Consider the following 21,542-nt stretch of genomic DNA (forward strand, 5'->3'; position numbering starts at 1 on the left):
GTCCAGAATCTGTGTGTGGCTCCTAAGGTCTCAGGACCATTTAAGACTCTAAGGCAGGAGGGTAAAGCATGCAAGAGAGAGGATCCATCAGTGCTATCATTGCTTCTAACTGCCAAACATACAGATCACTGTCTCCTAACTCATGTAAGAGTGTGCACCTGACTCTTCAGCAGTACCAGTCCACCCTTCTAAGGTCCTTCCACTTCCAGCATCTTAGGAAACACAGGAACGGTCAGTCAGGACATCCTGGAACACCAGAACATGCAGAGACACCTGTTTTTCACTGGAGACTATCTTCTTCATTTTATTCTCAGTCCCGCCTCATTTTGAACCTGGTCCTCCTAAGAGACATTCCTACACCAGAGGGAGAAACTATTTGATAACATGGGAACTCTGCCTCCTCCAATCCACAGAAAGAAGTGTTCACCCTCTAGATCCCACTCATGAAGCAAGAGTCTTATTGGACAAAACAGAATCTCTGACAAGCCCATCAACCCCTCATTGATGAATCTTGACAGGGAGTTGATGAAATCCAGATACCCTCCTCCCAGATATAAGTATTCAGGGACTGCTGGTACCTGATGCAGGGGGTCCTCCTCAGATGGTCCCCTGAAGCCCATATGGCAGGCATTCTGAATACATCCACACAGCCTATCACACCTCTTCCACATCCATCTGCTGGACCCATTCCAGATGCCCTGGCCCAGTCTAAGAACTATGATTTGATTGGAGTAAAGGAGACTTGGTGGGATGACTTGCATGACTGGAGCACTGTCATTGAAGGGTATAAACTGTTCAGGAAGAACAGGCGGGGGAGAAAAGAAGGAGGGGTTGCATTGTATGTAAGAGAGCAGTATGATTGCTCAGAGCTCCAGTATTTAGAGGGAGAAAAGCCCGTTGAGAGTCTATGGGTTAAGTTTAGAGGTGGAAGCAGCAGGGGTGATGTTGTGGTTGGGGTCTGCTATAGACCGCCGGATCAGGTGGATGAGGTAAATGAGGCTTTCTTTGGACAACTGAGAGAAGCATCCAGATCGCAGGCCCTGGTTCTCATGAGCAACTTTAATCACCCTGATATCTGTTGGGAGACCAATACAGCAGTTCACAGACAATCCAGGAGAGTTTTGGAGAATGTAGGGGATAACTTCTTGGTACAAGTGCTGAAGGAACCGACCAGAGGCCATGCGCAGCTTGACCTGCTGCTCACAAAGAGGGAGGAACTAGTAGGGGAAGTAGAGGTGGGTGACAACTTGGGAAGCAGTGATCATGAGATGGTAGATTTCAGGATCCTGACCAAAGGAGGAAAGGAGAGTAGCAAAATACACATTCTGGACTTCAGAACAGAAAATTTTGACTCCCTCAAAGAACTGATGGGCAAGATTCTCTGGGATGCTTACATGAAGGGCAAAGAAGTCCAGGAGAGCTGGCAGTATTTTAAAGAAGCCTTATTAAAAGCACAGGAAGAAACCATCCCGATGCGCAGCAAGAAAAGCAAATATGTTAGGCGACCATATTGGCTTATCAGGGACATCCTTGGTGAGCTTAAACACAAAAAGGAAGCATACAAGAAGTGGAAACTTGGACAGATGACTAGGAAGAAGTATAAATATATTGCTCGAGAATGCTGGGGAATTATCACGAAGGTGAAAGCACAATTGGAATTGAGGCTAGTAAGGGATGTGAAGGATAACAAGAAAGGTTTCTATAGGCATGTTAGCAATAAGAGGGTGATCAGAGAGGGTGTGGGGCCCTTACTGGATGAGGGAGGTAACCTAGTGTCAGATGATGTGGGAAAAGCTGAGGTACTCAATGCTTTTTTTGCCTCTGTCTTCACGGACAAGGTCAGCTCCCAGACGAATGCACTAGGCAACGCAGTATGGGAAAGAGGTAGACAGCCCTTGGTGGGGAAAGAACAAGTTAGGAACCATTTAGAAAAGCTAAACTTACACAAATCCATGGGCCCGGATTTAATGGATCCGAGGGTACTGAGAGAGTTGGAAAGTGTCATTGTGGAGCCTTTGGCCATTATCTTTGAAAACTCATGGAGATCGGGAGAGATTGGAAAAAGGCAAATGTAGTGCCCATCTTTAAAAAAGAGGAGGAGGACAATCCAGGGAACTACAGACCAGTCAGCCTTACCCCAGTCCCTGGAAAAATCATGGAGGGGATCCTCAAGGAATCCATTTTGAAGCACTTGGAAGAGGGGAAAGTGATCAGGAATACTCAACATGGATTCACAAAGGGCAAGTCATGCTTAACCAATCTGATTAGCTTCTATGATGAGGCTCTGTGGACATGGGAGTCAGTAGATGTGATATACCTTGACTTTAGCAAATCTTTTGATACCGTCTCCCACAATATTCTTGCCAGCAAGTTAAGGGAATACGGATTGGATAAATGGACTGTAAGATGGATAGAAACCAAGCTAGAGTGTAGGGCCCAATGGGTGGTGATCAACAGCTCGATGTCAGGTTGGCGGTCGGTTTCTAGCAGACTGCCCCAAGGATCTGTTCTTAGACCGGTTTTGTTCAACATTTTTATTAATAACCTGGATGAGAGGATGGATTGCACTCTGAGCAAGTTTGCAGATGACACTAAGCTAGGGGGAGAGGTAGATATACTGGCGAGCAGGGATAGGGTCCAAAGTGACCTGGACAGATGAGAGGATTGGGCCAAAAGAAATCTTATGAGGTTCAACAAGGACAAGTGTAGAGTCCTGCACTTGGGACAGAAGAATCCCAAGCATTGTTACAGGCTGGGGACCGAATGGCTGAGTAGCAGTTCTGCAGAAAAGGACCTGGGGATTACAGTGGATGAGAAGCTGGGTATGAGTCAGCAGTGTGCCCTTGTAGCCAAGAAGGCTAATGGGCATATTGGGGTGCATTAGGAGGAGCATTGCCAGCAGATCCAGATAAGTGATTATTCCCCTTTATTCGGCTCTGGTGAGGCCACATCTAAAATATTGTGTCCAGTTCTGGGCCCCCCATTATAGAAAGGATGTGGACACATTGGAGAGGGTCCAGTGGAGGGCAACCAAAATGATTAGGGGGGTGGAGCGCATGACCTATGAGGAGAGACTGAGGGATTTGGGTTTGTTTAGTCTGCAGAAGAGAAGAGTGAGGGGGGATTTGATAGCAGCCTTCAACTTCAGGAAGGGGGGTTCCAAAGAGGATGGAGAAAGGCTGTTCACAGTAGTGACGAGATGCTAGAACAAGGAGTAATAGACTCAAGTTACAATGGGAGAGGTCTAGGTTGGATATTAGGAAAAACTATTTCCCTTGGAGGGTGGTGAAGCTCTGGAATGGGTTTCCTAGGAAGGTGGTGGAATCTCCATCCCTAGAGGTTTTTAAGTCTTGGCTTGACAAACCCCTGGCTTGGTTGATTTAGTTGGGATTGGTTCTGCCTTGGGCAGGGGGCTGGACTTGATGACCTCCTGAGGTCTCTTCCAGCTCTCATTCTATGATTATGAGGAGGAGGAAGAGATTCAAATCCGCAGGTACTAATGGTATTGATAGGGGTCTCATCCTCTTCACTGGATGAAACAAATGCTCCATCTTCACCATCTGTGCCAAAGAACCATAGGCAGTGTCAGGAGCTCCTGCGGATGATAGTAAATTATTTTCAGATCGCACTGCAAGACATCCAAGTTACCCGGCATCATCTCCTTGACAAGCTGCAACCCACAGATCCCAGCACAGTGGGTCGTCTGGTAAATGAGGCCATCGTGGAACCAACCAGCATCATTTGGAATACCCCAGCCTCCTGCACCCCCACACTTAAGAAGTGGTGCACCATTTTGTCCCAGCCAAAGGTGCTGAATTTCTTTTCATGCATTCAGAGCTCAACTCACTGGTGGTTCAGGCAGCCACAGAAAGAGAAGGCTGTAGGACTTTAAGGCCACCCTGACTGACATGGTCTTGAAGAGTTTGGACCTTTTGCTACCATTTATTCCTTGGCCTCAAAAAGGTAACACCAGAGGCAAGTGTATAGAACAAGACATCTTCCTCAACCATTCTATCACCAGAATCTGGCTGAGTCTCGTGTAAGCAACTGAGTTCAAAGACCTTGGGGTTTTTTTCATTTCCCGTTGCTTCCACAAACTCCACCCTCCTGGCTATTTTTTATGTCTGTTAAGAACTACCTGCCTTAATTTATGCCAGCCACTTATATCTTTACCCCTGTGTTTGGGGGCTCTCTTACACTTTTTATCCATAATTGGAACTCTGTCATGACAGACCACATCTAAAAATGATCCAATAGGGGTAGTCTATCAGTTTCTTCTTCCTCCCTTCCCTCCTCAGACTTCTTCCTGGTCCCTCTTCAGGGGCCACTGTCTCCATTCTGCCAGGAGGCAAATTCTCTTCTCTAATGGCAGGTATTAAAATGAGTGTCCTCTTAGTATCTTCCTAAATTCTTCCCTAAAGTAACTTCTGAATACCACGTAAACCGACTTTTCCTTTTTACTGATTTTTTTTTCTTCCCGAAACCTAATGCTGCTTTTGACAAGAAGACTTCATTTCCTGGATGTCTGATGAGCCCTCTCAGTATACCTGCAAGGGATCAAACCAATTAGAAAATCACCAAGATTGTCACTATAGCAGAAAGATCACAAGGACAAGCAGTATCTTCTCAGAGAGTGGCTGAATGGATTTCTGGTTGCATCATCATCAAGAGCTACCAATTAGGGATGTGAACAATTAACCTAGTTCTAGTTAACCTCTGGGGGCTAAAGCAGCTCCCTGCCTGCCATTCACAAATTGACAAAACCTCATATGGTACTTCAGGCTTCCTCTGCACATGTGGCTATAGGGACTGCAGTTCTTCATGAATCTTTATGGACTGCATTCTCATATACCTCTCTAGTCTAAGTACTGCTTATTATTTACTCCTGTGTGGAATACACATAAGGTCCAGCACTTGAAGAGGAAATGGACATTACTTACCTGTAACTGGAAGTTCTTTGGGATGTGTGGTCCCAATCTGTATTCCACTACTACTCTGTTTTCCCCTGCTTCAGAATGGGAGAAGCATCAGCCTACACTGCCTCTTATGCACTTGGTCTGGAGCATTAGAAGAGCCATTGTACATATTCAGGCCTATGAATAGTGATTTATGAAAATCTCCAGACTTGGGTGCAGAGTGCACATGCATACCCACATGTGTGTATTCCACATCTCATAGACCTTCCAGATAGAGGGAATTAATCTCCAGTTGTGCTTCAGAGCAGTTCTTCTACAGACTTCTTATTCCTTATTTCCACTCTGAGTTTATGAAGGGTATAATGAGGAATTGCAGGCAATGGGAAACAAGCGTAGGAGGAATAAATGGTAAGTTTTCAGAGTGGAGAGAGGTAACTAGTGGGGTCTCCCAAGGACCTGTCCTGAGACCAGTCATGTTCAACTTATTTATAAATGATCTAGAGAAAGGGGTAAACAGTGAGGTGGCAAAATTTGCAGATGGTACTGAGCTGCTCAAGATAGTTAAAACCAAAGCAGATTGTGAAGCACTTCAAAAAGATCTCACCAAACTAAGTGATTGGACAACAAAATGGCAAATGAAATTTAATGTTGATAAATGTAACTCTCTTGTTGGGTACTAGACTGTTTCTCAGTTACAGTGCTGTGTGGAAAGATTAGGACTCTTAAGCTATGTTCCTTGACAAGCACCCAAAATTGGGGAAAGTGCATTCTGATGAACTCTGTGCCCCGTAGTGTCTGTAATCCCAGTGGTATATGATACAGTCAACAGCCAGTGCATGGAGACTAAAATAAGATTATTTTAAAACTAAAACTCTCTTTTGGAAGACTTTTTCTTTTGTATCTTTCTCAGATCATTTGCTTTGTAAATATGTACATTTATTGTTAATAAATATTATTGCAAATCTGAACCTTCTTCTATTATTCTGTTAACAAACCAGGCAGCATTCCCACCTTTGTGAACTAACACACTTTCTTCCATCCCTGGGTGAATTCTTTACCAAACCACTGTACAATCTTATACAAAAAATGGATCTGCAATCCATTTTTATTTTTGGCTTGCTTTATTTTAGAGCTAACCCCTAACTAATGTAGGGTCCATTAGTACCACTACAGTGACTGGCCCCACTAGGTTGCCATTATAGGCCCCCTACATTATCTGTCATATCATACAGCCATAATAATTTGTTGAGACTAACGCTCATGCAGCATAAGAATAGCTTTAAGAAAACATTTGGCACTATCTCAGATGCTCGGTGAATAACATTTCTTAGTATTCTCTACTAAGACTGATTGTGAACAATGAGTTTAAAAAAGGTACAGTAGTTGCATCTGTTCTGCAGCCAGTATGAGAAACATTCTTTCCTAACTTAAAACTGCATGGAACCTCGGTCAACAATTCTAATTGTGTTGAAATGTATTTTTTAACATTTGGGATTTTTTACATGACAGTTGTTCTGTGGTCTGAATTCAGTGTTAGATTTCAAAACAAAACAAAAAACCCTCTCCTAATAATGTCTGTCAGGCATTGGGAAGTGCTAATTTCCTACCTAACCAACTTCTATTCCCCCCACTTCCACCCTTAGAAAAACTCATATAGTAAAATTATCTGGCCTTCAGCAATGGGCTTATTTTGAAGTTGACTAAAATTGTGCATGAGATTGACCCTACATGAAAGGTCATTCATGAACTGTCTAGAGTAAATATTCTTTATATCACGTCTTCATTTGTGAGTTTATTCTCTTTGCCAGATCATTGTTTCATTTTGGCATTATATGCAGCTACATATCATCCTGCAGAAAGTGAGGCTGGACTGCCAGTAAGATCTTGTGATGGGATATACAACCCCCACACTGGGCAAGAAGGGATTAAGGAACTACTCTTGCTCAGCCAGCTTTGCCCCACCACACTTTAGGAAATGGACCAACTCGAAGAGGCTTTAAAAGGCAGGGGAATAGCTCAATTGGGAGCAGACCAATGTTCCCTCTAATTTTACCATCGATGTGCAGAATTAATTTTGTGATGTGCACAGAAGCATGTGTGGATGTGCACTATCAGTAGAAACAATTGCTTCCAGCTCCTGCCAGCTGTGGGCACACTGTTAATCAGCTGAGCGTCATTTGAATATCTCTTGGGTGGTCACCAAAGCACACAGCTTACAGGGAACACTGGAGTAGACCTGCAGTTCCAGCAGAGAAGAAAGAAACAAAATCTCTCCCTAAACTGCCCAAAGGTCCTTGAGACAAGGGAGACAGCCTGAAATGTCTCTTGTAGAGACAGCCTGAAATGAAAACATCTTCCTCTTCCTCTGATTTGTTTGAACTACCCCAGCAGGGGGAAAGCCCTAGAACTGATCAGGCCCAGGAGACAGGGTCATACCTTGGGAGGAGACAGTTGCCAACTGCAGCTGCAAAACCTTTAATGCTGGCTTTACTTTGATGGCCACCTTACAAGCTCAGGGTAGTGGTAGGAAGTGACTCTGAATGTAATTTTAAATACCTCTGAGTGTCAGATCATTGATACCCCTCAGAGAGCCCTGGGCTGGAGCCCAGTGGAGTGGGAGGGTCTAGACTACCTTATCAATCACTGGCCTTGCAAGTTAGTGACCTAAGTCCTGACCACTAGGTGATGCTTCTTTACCATTTCCTTCACCTTCCTTTCACTCTCACTGCTCTTCTGCATGATTACTAACTTCATTGGAGCTCTACATGAGCACAGGCTTGCAGAACTGCGGCTTCAGCAGTATCAAGAGATAAAGTAAAGGAAATGCAACAATAAAAAAGTAACGATCTCTCCTCAGTTTTAATATCTTCAATATGTTTCTAGTACACTCTCAAGTGCAGTGTTTATTACCAAAGGCAGCAGATACTCACGCCACTGAACAAGTTTCAGGGGGTAGCAGTGTTAGTCTCTTTCAGCAAAATCGAAGCGGAGTCCTGTGGCACCTTAAAGACTAACAAATGTATTTGAGCATAAGCTTTCTTGGGCTAGAACCCACTTTGTCAGATGCAATATGGAAGGAGTGTTAGAACAGCAAATAGGCAACCTCTTATGCCAGCAATACTATCCAGTACAGAGTTGTTCCATAAAGACAGAGAGAAGAGTGCTCTGGAATAGCTTAACTTGGCAAATTGCTTTTTAATAAAATTACTGAGGTATTGACCTTTTTAGTTGCTAAGCAAGTGAAATTCCCTTTGATGCACAGGGATTTGATGCCACTCTGCAACTTACAGGATTTCAGTCTGTGTTCAGTACAGTATTGTTGGAAATTATGAGACTAGCTAAGCAGAATATTATCAGTTCATTGGTGACCTAAAAACAGTCAAAAATAGCAACCTCAGAGTGGATGGCCATAAATAAAAGCTGGCTTTTGCTGTCCTAGTTGTAAAGCCTTAACCCTCCTTGTCTTGGAAAATCTGGAAGCTACATAAGGTGGAAAAAGGTGTTTATACATTTTAAAATACCTATTTACTTCATGATAATGTTCTTTACTTAAGTGCTTCTGACAGCTTTGTTGAGATTGAGAACGTTCATCATTTGACCTGTGGAATTCGTACTGGTGAGTGTAGTTCATTGCAAAATCAATGTCTTCTACTTAATGGCTAATTGTGCATCTGTAGGCATTTACATTGCTCTTGTTTGCTTGTGCATATGCTTATAACTTGGGGATAACCTAATAACAAATGCCCGTGTTCTACACTGATAAGGCTATAAAGAGTTGATAAGAAGTTTTAGCTAGTTAGAATTTGTAAATGTCATTCTGTTCTGTTTGTAGGAAATTGTTTGAAGCTGACATTGTTCCTTTTATTTCATTGTCTTAAATGTTTCTCAAATACACAGTAATTAGCAGTTTTGGTGGCATAACAAGTATTTCATCAATCCATGGGCACTCCCTCCACAGTTCTCTCCTATGGTGAGGTAACTGAAAATTTTGACAAGGCAGTTAGAGCAGTCTCTGTGGAAATGTGCTCTATGCAAGCACTACTTTGAATGAGGGAGGACGCAGAGTAGGAAAACTTGACAGCTAAGCATGAGCAACTGGCTGAATGTGGAGAGGGTTGGTAAGAAATCACCTTTGTATATTTTGCTGCTTTAAAATGCCATTTAAAATCATTATTATATTAAAGCACTAAAATATCTGGTGTTTGGCATCAGTCACACAATTAGTCTGTTATTAATTTATCCCGTATTTGAGTTGCTGGTTTTAGTGTCACTTTTTTCACTGTAACACTAAGTAAATGCAGCTGTGTCCTCAGTATTTTTCAACTTCAAGTGCACTGTGATTGAGATTTCCCAAGATGATTGTTTTAATTGCATTCATTTTTGTTCTTAAGAAATGGGGCCATGCGTCCTGTCCTGTACTCTTTCTACATTTTGTTTGGCTTTTGCAAAATAGTCTGTTGCACATCCCATATGTTTTTTTTTAATTGCAAGTAGCCAATAGAAAATAATGGGGTGATTTGGCCAAACTGCTGATCACCCTCCACATCTGCTGATTTAAGTCAAAATCGAGAGGTTTCAGCAGCTCAGAAATAAGACTTTGAATAGTCCTAAAAATAGTATTGCCTTTGCATTTCCAATTTTTTTAATCTTGATACAATCAGATTTTGTAACAGATGTTCACATTCCCAATGTATTTTTATAAACAGATGATCTGTTCTCCCTGTGTCTAGACTCTATTTCTAAACATAAGAACAAGCACAAGCATATTTGTATAAAAATCTCGGTTTGTAAACAGTTAATTATATCTATTTATAGAAAGAAGTAGCTTTTAATTAGACTCCACTGATATTGGTGGAACAGGAAGGGAAGAACAAAGCGCTTCTGGTCAATTGATCTTATCATAATTTGGTTCCATCTTTTTAGTTTGAATGTTGATGTTTATTTCAGGATGTTGCTTTACTGAAAACCAATATATCTTTACTCTAGATTTCATTTTGAGTGCTGGTATTTTTATATACAACTCACAATGAAAGTTACATTTAGTTGCAAAATATTGTTCTGTTCTGTTGTTAGAACTTAAATACAGCTCCAATTTTCTGTCTTTTTTTATAAACTTTTAGTTTTCTGTATGGGATTTTGTGTTTTTTGCTGTTCGACTTAACCTCACAGTTGATGTTGAAGCAAATTGTTCCTCTAGAGCACATGCCATAGAAGTACTGAGCAATTGCTGCTGCTACTGAAAACCCAGGGTCAGGGCCCTTATTAGTAAAACTTTGTCATGTACAACACAGTTGTAGTTGGCAGGCTGACAGTTCATTAAACAAACATTCAAAATAAGATATAAGCAAAAAAGCTGACAGTTTTTCAGTGTCTCCCCTAACTTTGAAAGGTAGTTGCAATATACACAGTAGTTCCAAATTGGTATCACTGGCTGTTCTATGTACATGTATGTAAAAACAATATTTTCAGTATAAGCTTATGCTTATTATCTGGGTTGGTAGTCCTTATATCATCTTAGTCACCTCGGAATGTTTCCCAAGTATTAACAGGAAACACAAATTATTTGGAATAAGTAGCAATTTGTGATTTTCCTTGTCCATAACAAGAGTGTCATGATCTAGAATTTAGAATAGGTTCACCCTCCCCACAAAAGTGCAATTAAGTTAACTTGTCCTTAAATAAAAAGCAGTCATAGTTCCTAAAACAGATTTGTGCTATCCCATCCCATGGGACCATTAAATCAGGGATGTCAGATTTACGACTCACTTGGTATGTTAATCTCGACCCTTTGGCAGATTCAGCTACTGCTAAGTACAAACTCTAATTTAAAACTAAGATGATAGTACTTGTGATTGTTAAGGGAATTTTTTGAATGCAGATCCATGTGATTCTGTCTTCTGATCATCTTAGTGTTAATGCTTAATGGGCAAGATTTTCTGAAAGCTGAGGTAGAAAGTTGTGCATTTAGTATGCACATGTATTTGTATGTCCTATTTGGGTGTATTTTAACACAGCTAACCATGCAAATTATCTGTTAAATAAAATCACAAATTGGCTAATGAGCTCCATCCTTTGGGGTTTTTCCCAATCCTTACTGAGTGACACAGAATGCAGCAGTAATTTTATTAACTATAGCAAAATCGTAGTTTCTATGTTAAGTCTGTTTATTGTATCCTCCTTTTTATGCTTCTATTAAATTCAGTGGGAGAAATGCTGTGACTCCAGAATAGGACAAGGCTCTAGCTTTGGTTAACAGCCCAGAATGGAACCCAGTCCTCTATGCAGAATGAGTTTGACATGAGTTTATGAATTATATCTTTTTCCTGCACTCACGGGGCATTTGGGAAAATAGATGATTTTGTGCAAGTTTTGTCTTGTGCATGTTTTAACTCTTGTCTTCTCTTCTGTCACTGTTCCTTTTCTTCAAGTTCTGGCTAGAGGGCTCCCAGAGATGTAAGAAGACCTAGTTGAGAACTTGCTAACAAGAGCAGAATGGAAGGCAGAATAGCTCCAGCCTTAGTTAAATCCTCTGGCTTGGCACAGTCTTCCAAAGTATCTCAGGTGCTATAGACACACTTGCTTTCTTCTAGGGAGGCTGGATTTGTTTATTACATGTCTTTTCAATAATGCATTGTTGCTAATACTAATTATGCTGTAAGAGGGTTGGTATTCTAAGGATTTCTGTGCTCAAACTGTTACTGTTACAACCAAGTGTACATGTGTTTCAGTAGTTTTGGACAAGTCATATTGCTGTTTGGCGAATAAACGTAACTTTGTATTCAGCCACAGTGTGGTTAGTACACTTTAGCTTGACTATCTGAAGTTCTATTGCTCCTTATATGATTCCTTATCTAAACAAAGAGTATGTTACATTTATGTGCCAGTCAGTTCACTGAATTTGTCTAGAATAATAAATCTGTGTTCCCTCTAACATTTTCCATCCTTGGGCGGGTTGAAATTTCTTACATGCACCACCGATATTGAGGTTGTATGTGGATGTGCAGTGTGTCCCAGTACAAACAAAAAACCTAAATATATATTTTAAATAGTCCATAGGTAAGGAAGACAATATAGTAAAACAAGTGATAATTAACAAGGAGCAATGCATAAGATGTTTATTTAATATGAAATCAAATAAAGAAAACTAACACTACCCTTGGAGTACGTAAACACACCAAAATGAGGCATAGTGAAAATAGCTATATAAATAAATCAAATATATGACCACTAAGTAAAAGTCTAAAAAAATATGCACAGCTTTAAGATGCTAAACAAATGTATGAGTCAACTAGAAATAGTCATGATCTCTTTGAAAATATTAATACAATATTTAGTGACACTGGAAAGGAGAGTGAAAGGCATTCACTTAGGCTTATACACTTTCTCTGGGGAATGTTTAGGATCCATACTATGCAAATGAAACAGATCTCTAAAACAGATAAAAATTCTGCCTGGAAACTTTTACCTTGTGTGTGTCACTAACTCAAAGAGTAGATGCCCTCACATCACTTGTCCAGAATCCAGTTCCAGTTCAAAGGCCAAACAAATTAAACAGGATCCATGGTAAAGTTCTTCCAGTTTTAACAATTTACCCTGTATTAACTAGCGGCACAGGATTTTAAAAACATCATTAAGATCATAGTTTGCAGATACCTACAATACTAAAAAAAATCTGTTAATGATTTAAGGTAAGAAAGGAAAGGATTCTTTTAATACCTATGTAAACTTTGTTTAAAATGTAATCATGTAAATGTCATGAGCTAGGCCTTTTGTTCCTGTATTCAAAAGCAGCCGCTGGGTTTCCTCACAGGAAGCTACAGGCAAACGAGCTGCTGTAATCAGATCGCTGTAATCAAACATCTCCTCTTCCGTTCTACTGCAAGCTCCAAACACTCCCCTCCCATCCCATCCACGTACTTACTCCCTCTCTCCCTCCTCCTTATGTCCCCTTTCCTGCCAGCATGCTCCTTGTCTGGAGCAGGGAGATTCTGCTGCTGGGAGTGCCCCTCCCCAGCCAGGAAGCTCTCTGTGCGGCAGTCCTGAACCTCTGGGCAGTGCTCAGTGAGCAGCTGCGTGGCCCGCCCTGCCGCACAGCTTACAGGGAACTTAGGTGAGAATGCATCATAATTCTTGTGTGAACCCATAGCTTTGTTTAGTGAGCCACTTGACAATTGAATCAGTTGACTATGAGACTGACTTCTTTTAAAAATGTTTTCAACGGCATCATGTCTTTTACAACCTCTGTAGTAGTTATCCTTGATCAGTGGTTCTCAAATCACAGGCCACTTGTGGCCCAATCAGCGTGTAGTTGTAGCCCATATGACAATCTCATGGCCCTATAGGCAGTACGTGGGTTGCATCTGCAAAAAATGCAGCTCTCTGTTTTATATATATGTGGCCCACAGTGATAAATAGGTGAGAACCTCCATCCTAGAGGCTGCAGTAATAAACAAGGTTCTCGCAGTTAAGTTTCAGAGGTGCTACAAATTGTGAGTTCTAATCAGCTGTACACACGCTGTCTGAATTCTCAGTGACAATGGTTCTCTTTCAGTGGCTCGTGGTGGTCTTGTGCCCACTTCTCTCCCATGCTTTCCACTAAAGTGTTGTTTTAAGGAAAAGAAATGGACTTGGAATATAGTCTCAGTGCAGTGCATGAGTATCTTTGTACCTACAATTTATGGCTGTTCCCAGAAGTCTCCATCCACCATGCAGTAATTACTTTATTAGTTTCTAATTTAAGCAAAGAGCGTGTAAGTCAAGAATCAGCTTTGTGATTTCTCAGAGTGGCAGGGAGAGGCAGCATAGGAAGAACTAGTCAATATGGAAGATTGTGTTTAAGATGTCTGCTGGTTACAATGTTTATTACACAAAGACATTTCAGGCTTTTTTATTATTACTATTTTTTTAAGTCCACCTGGTGCTGTGCAAGGATTTCAGTCGACTTGATACGGTGTCGGAGACTAACATTATTTTTCTTCGTGGTTCAGAATGCTCCATTCTTCCTAACCTTCTCTGGCCTTTTTGTGTATTTTTCTCTTTTTAGAGTCTGAGTGACTTTCCCTCCGAAACAGATGTGGATGCAGTGACAGAGAGGAAAAGTACTAACCCTGATTTTGAATGGGAGGGCTCAAAGCATATGGTAGCCTTTAGTGAGAACCAAATATCAGCTCCACCAGAATCTTTACAAAGTCGTGACTTTGGCACTTCCTCCCTAAGCAGCAAGGAGGAGGAGGGCGCTCCTGTATTCCTTGAGAGCAAGGGTGACCTAACATGTGAAAAGTGGGATTATGCAGGTGTGGAAAAGCTGGCAGATGACTCAGAACAATCTGAGTTGGAGACCCCGACAATCTCTGTTTCACCTCTACTGCACCCCTGTGACAGAGAGGAGGAGGCAGAGACTGTTGAAGACAATTATTTTACAAGCGAGCCACTTAGAAAGCTAAACGAAGAATGTCACGACTCAACTATTGGTAATGGGCTTCCCACGCTCATTCGCTGTTTACAGGTAGTAACTGTGAGCTCTCAATGCCTCCCTTTTCTTCATAGCTCCCTTTTGATTTTTGGAATGAACCCCAAACACTGCAGCAAGCATATGCCACAAATCTATGAAGAGAAATGATGTTTACATGGCCTGAATTCATTTCGCAAACTAATCAGCCAGTTAATCTCCTGTAAAGTCTGTGCAACTGAGCCCCCTCCAATTTAGCCTTGCATAAAGTGACAGACATGTCTGAATGAGAAATGGCTTTTGTCTTCCTTTGACTCAAGTGCCCTGTGCTCTAGATAAGAGAAAACACACAGATTCCAAAGACATTTAATTTTATTCCACAGAATTGGATGGCTATCATGGGGTTTTGGTGTGTTTTACTGCTATATTGCAGAAAACTTGGAAACCAGACTAAAGGAGATGCCGCAGGGCTGAAAACTGTACAGCAAATTGTAGCTCTCTCAGAAATCTACATTTACATTGTAACTGTCATGAGATTCCCAATCCCATTACCACCTTGGCAAGATTTTTGCCTGCTTCAGTGTTGCTGAATATTAATCATTTGTGTTAAAGTAGATGACCGCTTAGCATGCTAACAATCAAGGTGGCAACTCAGACTTTGGGAAGTTGAGTAAAAACTGATTGAGCTGGGAAAATGTTGTGGGTCTTTTGCTAACATTATCTTCTCTTTTGATTAATTACCAGGTGACGGAAGAACTGATTTTTCTAGTTTCTCTTTCAAGACACATGCTGTTTGTCTTTTACAGACTTGTGTCTGACATTGATTTAATAAAAGCCAGCGAACCACAGACCAAGCATTTTAACAATGAAAATGGCTTTGTTTGCATTCAGAATAAAGCTTCAGAAAGCCAGGATTAACTTTTTATTTGGCTAGTCTCTGCAGCATCAATTGTGATATTACAGTACAGTGACAGTCACGGTCTGACTATGACATAGACAGTTGTCTGTGGGATCCTCATACTGAGAAAGCTAATCAATGTTGTGTACTCATGGTTATCAGACTATTTAATCTTTGATTACTTTCTTGGTCTAATTTAAAAGAGAACATTTCACTGTGTGTTTTAATCCTCTAACTTTGCTGGTTGAGTGCTTCATACTCTGAAACATGCATCAAACTCTTTGTAGGGATAAAATGTTCAAGATTTCTAAGATGAGTCTTTCTGATGTTTTTATCAGATCAATGTCAGAACGTATACCAGAAACATCATCAGTAAGTAACTGTGCTTTGTGTTTCTTTTTAAACCTTTTTCACAGCCACCCCTAGTGAAGACACAGACAGTCACCATCTCTGACGTGTCCAATGCTGTGAAAAGTGAAATTCCAACAAAAGAAGTTCCCATTGTTCACACTGAGACGAAGACTATCACCTATGAAGCTGCACAGGTAGAAATGTTTTGCCCAACTCACAGTTTGTTGAATTAAATTTACCATTATGTAAGTGCACATTTTATTAATCCTTAGAATGAGACAGCAGAAGAACATTAGAATAGCCATACTTGGTCAGATCAGTGGTCCCTCTAGACCAGTATCCTGGCTTCCAACAGTGGTCACTGCCAGATGCATCAGTAGGGATGAACAGAACAAGCAGTCATTAAGTGATCCATCCCCACTTTTCCAATCCCAGCTGCTGGCAGCTAGGCTGGGGATACCCAGAACTTGGGGTTGTATTCCTGACCATCTTGGCTAATACACAATGATAGACCTATCCCCCATCAACTTACCTAACTTTTCTATGCTACTACAGAAAGTCAATTTAAGGTACGCAAATCCAGCTATGTGAATAACGTAGCTGGAGTCGACATACCTTAGATTGAGTTACTGTAGGATCTACACTGCGGGAGTCGACAGAAGAAACTTCTTCCATTGACTCATCTTACTCTTCTTATCGGGGATAGAGCACGGGGGCCAACTGCAGGGTGGTCTGCAAGTCAGTCTGGCAGGGCTTCACTAGATCTGCTAAATCAACTGCCGGTGGATCAGTCTCAGAGCCTTGATCCCCATTGTCATGTAGATGTAGTCTATTTTTTCACTGAACCTTGTTATATTGTTGGCCTTCACAACATCACCTGGCAATGAGTTTCACACGGTTACTGTGCAGTATGTGAAGAAAGACTTTTACTTGTTTTAAACCATTAAATTCATTGGATGATTCCTGGTTTTTGTGTGACGTGAAAGAATAAATACACTTTCTTTGTCGCTTTCTCCACACCATTCATAATTTGAGAGACCTCTATCATATCCTCTGCCCCTTAATTTTCTTTTTTTTCCCAAGATAAGTAGTCTGCCTTTTTAATCTCTCCTTATATGGAATGTGTTTGTGGCCCCTCCCTATAATTTTTCCAATACCAGTATATCTTTTATGAGATGGCATGACCAGAAATGCATGCGCTGTTCAAGGTGTGAACACCATAGATTCCAGCAATACAAGAATTATTATTTCCTGCAACCAGGTAGTCTTTGCAGGTGCCAGGAATGTGATCATTTAATTAAAAACAGAGGACTGAATTAAGGTTCTCTTTCAACTGCTTGTCTATGTACATATTCCACATACTGTGTATATGCCACATGGGCCTGAGTTTGGAGTCTTTTGGTTAGCAGTGTCCATTGTGGCCACATATACTCTGAATTTTCTTATGCCCCAGGCAAACCACATTAAAAGGGCAGAATGACCCACTGCCACTCATTTCCTCTTGCCATCTCTAGCTTTGAAACGGAGCTGCTCCTTGTCCGTTTTCAATGTCCTTTTGGCTCTCTGTTCATTCCTTGTAAATATTGTCCTGATCCCCAATTCTCGTTAGGTAGTTTGCCAGTTGGCACCATAGTAGTAATAGTTTTTTTTTCAGATTACATTTCTTTTTTATCAGGAAAATCCTTACTTTTCTTTCTGATTTCCAAGATGGCCAGTTCTAAGTTGTCCGGTTTCAAATATTATCCCTTACAATGCCCATCACATTAAAAGAGTCTGTTAAACAGAAAGAAAAGCTTGGCGTGTTTCATGAATCCTTAAACAGGCTGCATGAAATCAGCCTTTGCACTCCCAATATGTATGTATTAAACTAAAGTTCTGTTTTTCAGAATGTGAAAGCTTGTCCTACATACTGGTATGTGTGCACCAATTTTCAAAAGCACTTCATGTCTGAACAGAATTTCTCATTGGCTGCTGGTGCTTTGATGTGGACTAGACTGTTCTAAGCAAACAACATTTAGCATCTGTCCTGTGAGAGATTTGCTATCTATTTTATTTTCATTCCTGTTTATCACACTTTTCTTGTAACCTTTCCCACTTATCTTTATTCAGAATTTTGTGTACAGATTAAATGATCTTGCCTTTAAAAAAAATTGTTTTCTATTATCTTATCCTGATTTCCTACTACATGGTCTCTATCTAAAACAGGTACTGAAACTCAAAATAGAATGTGAAAGTACTTGTTATAAGCAGACTCTATCTCCAGTTAGTAAATTTGAATAGTAGTGGTGTAATTACTGTAAATTCAGATGTGGCTCCATAGTTAAGGATGATGCAGATTTTTACCTAAAGCAAGGGCACATGATCCAAATTCAAACCACTTGAATATCTTACAAATGTAATTTTATATCAGAGTAAATTTTTTCTGACAAGGCAAATTAAACAGTGGTTCAGAAAAATCTCTTCACTATTTTTACTGATTCTTTTTCTGACTTATCATTACTCTAACACGGACTGGCCTGTAAACTTCTGATTTTTGTAAGATGATGTTCGTGATAAGGAACTGTGCCCTTTCTCACTTCTGGAGATTCGTTGGCAGTGTGTGGTTATTGAAAGTAGTTTATGGGCTCTGTGTGTAAGCTTTGACAAGTAAGGTCACAACAGTAGCATAAGACTTCACGCATTGCACAAAGATACAGTGCATGCCGTAGGAACTCCACTTGGCACTGCAGTCCAAATTCAGACTGCTGAAGGCCTACAGTTGCATGATGCAGACTGTTTAAATTGTGTGTAGTATAGATTCTTCTCTGAGTGGCTATAAACATGCATTCCACTCAGGACTGCACACTCCCAAAGCACGGGGGGGAGGGGGGTAAGGGAAGGGACTTTGCTTAACAGTACCCATAGAGGTGGCTTTTGCTCCTTGCAGGTGTTAGCCCTTTTCTGGCATAGCAAAGACATCACAACTCTGACCTTCCAGTCCTTCTCAGTACCTGTGGCTAAATTGGAGTGTTATTTGTGATATTTACTTCACACTTTTCTATCTTGGTCTAAGATTTTGTTGTTGTGGGATAGTTAATAGTTCCCATCCATACTTAAGAGTAATTATGATAGATAGCTACCATGGGATGCCCTCTTCAGTGTCATTTTTTTCATGCCAGTATAGGTACATGCCATGCACATAAAGCAAGGGCACATAAAGTGAAGTGCAGATTGATTGCACACAACATCCTCTGTAAAAGCCACGTGCTCCCTCTGCATCCAGTCAGCACACCTCACAAATTCTAAGTATTTAAATGCAGTTAACAAAACGACCCCCTATCCCAGGAGACCCTCATGGTTACAACAGTCTTGCGGCCCAATCACTAACTGATGTTGCCCATTGCTGGTTTAAACATTCTGTCATGTGGGATGACTATTCCAAGTAGTTATCCCTACACACAGTGCTGCTTATGCCTGGGAGAAGGTCACGTTCAAGAAAGGTGCTCCATTTGCATATCTTTTAAGAAGAGAATGCAGGTTGCCAGGGACTTGAGACTCAAACACCATCTGAAGGAGCAGATGCTACTGAATATCTGGAACTGCTTAGCTGATCACCTCAGCAGAGTTTTTTCTCAGAATCATTAATGTTCCGTATCCCTCTTGTTCCAGAAGACAGTGTTTCTTGTTGCTAGAACATCTGCAAGGAGAGTAAATGAGCTATAGTGCTAAATGGCAGAGTCCCCATTGTACGCAGTTTTTTACACTTTTGTTGACAGTAGTTTCATTTTAACCAAAGGATTTACTTACTGGTGTTCTTCCCTAAACTAAACTCCAATGCAGGCACCTCGCATGTTGGATGGGAAGAAGTGCTTGGAATTTTAAAGAGGATTTTTCAGCCATTAAGAACATAAGAACAGCCATATTGGGTCCGACCAAAGGTCCATCTAGCCAAGTACCCTGTCCCTGCTACCCATTCCCAACCTTGACAAAGGCTAGGGACACTATCCCTGCCCATCCTGGCTAATAGCCATTGATAGGCCTGTCGTTCATAAATACTTAACAGCCCACTCTATTAGCTTCATTTAGCATGGACTCTCGAATTGACAAGATTTTTTTTCCCTTCCCATTTCCTCCTCATCCCCTCTTTTTCTGCTGTTTATTTGTATCTCTGGACCGCTTGCTCCATTCATCAGTGCGCACGAAAGGTCATGATACTGCAGGACGATTCATTGTTTTTTAAGTTCTTCTTTATTTAGTTTCTTCACGCCAGACATGATTTTATAGACCTCTAAAATATCCTCCTTTGTTGTCGCTTTTCCTAGCTAAATAGTATTGGTCTTCTTAATCTTTCCTCATATGGCAGTTGTTCCATACACCCTAATAATTTTATTGCCCTTTTCTGAACCTTTTTCAATTCCAATAGATTTTTTTTTAAATGAGGCAGCCACATCTGCACATAGTATTCAAAATTGCCTATTGCGGATTGAGTGAAAGATCAGTCTTTGCATAGCCAATTTCCAGGTGGATAACTTCCTGCTTCACAACACCATATGCTGTAGTGCAGACCAGGCCTCCATAACATTATGGGCTATTCGATGAGGGCCCAAGAAACACTGATCACATTCTTCAGTGATATTTCAATAGTAGGAGTTTGCAGGGCTGCTACCTTGTCTTTTGTTTTACCAAGCACTATGCTGTTATCACTGTGTCTGGGTCAGATGTAAGTTTTGGGAAAGCAGGTCTGCCATCTTTGTTTAAATAGATGCCAAACCCCCAAACCTCCCGTGAGTCACCTGAGAGAAATGTGTGTCTGCAAACACTGAAAGAATAACTATGGTTCTCTGACTTTGGTGTGTTGCTTGCACACACAACTGAGCTGAATATATGTCTGCACTTGCATTTGCAAGAACAGTTACAGAACAGGTAAGTAATCATGTTTTACTTTAAGAAGTCTGCGTGTTGGAGGCCAAGTGGTAGAGGAATAGAGCTGGGCTAGGAGCCAAGAACTGGGTTCTGTTCTACCATGGACTGGCACTTAGCACTCTTAGAGCTACTAAATGATGCCTGTAAAATCACATGAATTATTTGGTGCCTAAATATGGCACCCAAATTTAAAAATATTTGTGTCTGCTTCCCCATCTGTAATATGGAATTGATGTGTCTGCCTGCTGCAAGGAGGTATCCATGCAGTGGACCACTTGTTTGATGCATACCTGGCATAACACTCTGCCTCCAGAGATCATGAGCAACTTTAGCATTCCATCTGAAGTAAAGCACTCTAACAGCATCACATGCTCACTAGAACCAAACTGTATCACCAGTACTGGGCATGAGATCCAGAACCTTATTGTGTTAGGTTTGAACCCATATTGCTCAGTGCATTAGTAAGTGAGATCAGTTAATCCAGCTCAATTTAGTCACCATCTCTAGCCCTGATGTCTCAAGAGAAACGAGAATCCTGTAACCTAATTATTTGAGATTAGATGAGATACAGCCAAAAAGTAATGGTGCTCTGGAGGAATTGAAGTTTCATACAGTACAGAAAATGGTCCCATCTAGTGGTCGTTCTGAAGATAACATCTTGCCTAAAATTGTTATGACACTCAGTTCTGTAACAATAATTGGATAGAAGAGGCTGTTACTGTACACTTTTAATTCAGTCATTTGGAGACATGGACAGTAAACTCTGGATGAATAGATAGGCTTTGGAAAACTTGAGAATTGTACAGGACGGGAGCCAAGTAATTAAAGAAGTAGTACACAGTTGTTGTTAATTAGGATTTATTATTTAAGCAGGCAAGGATCTGACACTGCACTGGGCATAGCCAAGAAGAGCTGTACAACAGATAATGTGGTAGGAGAGTGAAGGAGATGGCATTTAATCTATTTATAAATTTGGAATCCAATTTAACACCATCTTTCCCCTCCACTATTTTAATTGAATTGATAC

The 21,542-nt window shown here is 40.9% G+C and overlaps 1 protein-coding gene across 36 annotated transcripts in view; it reads left to right on the forward strand.

The window, feature by feature from the left end:
• Positions 1-21,542, forward strand: part of EPB41 (erythrocyte membrane protein band 4.1) — a 171,471-nt gene that overhangs the window by 136,224 nt on the left and 13,705 nt on the right. For 24 of the 36 annotated variants that reach the window (XM_075909091.2, XM_075909090.2, XM_075909089.2 and 21 more), the window contains 2 exons: positions 13,960-14,421; positions 15,679-15,807. In XM_075909091.2, the coding sequence (XP_075765206.2) occupies positions 13,960-14,421; positions 15,679-15,807 (591 nt within the window). The remainder of the gene's footprint in view (positions 1-13,959; positions 14,422-15,678; positions 15,808-21,542) is intronic. The other 12 variants (XM_089773531.1, XM_089773532.1, XM_089773534.1 and 9 more) reach the window with 1 other exon arrangement.

The sequence above is a fragment of the Pelodiscus sinensis genome, chromosome 26 (assembly GCF_052426305.1).
Source record: "Pelodiscus sinensis isolate ZL-2025 chromosome 26, ASM5242630v1, whole genome shotgun sequence".
NCBI lineage: Eukaryota > Metazoa > Chordata > Testudines > Trionychidae > Pelodiscus > Pelodiscus sinensis.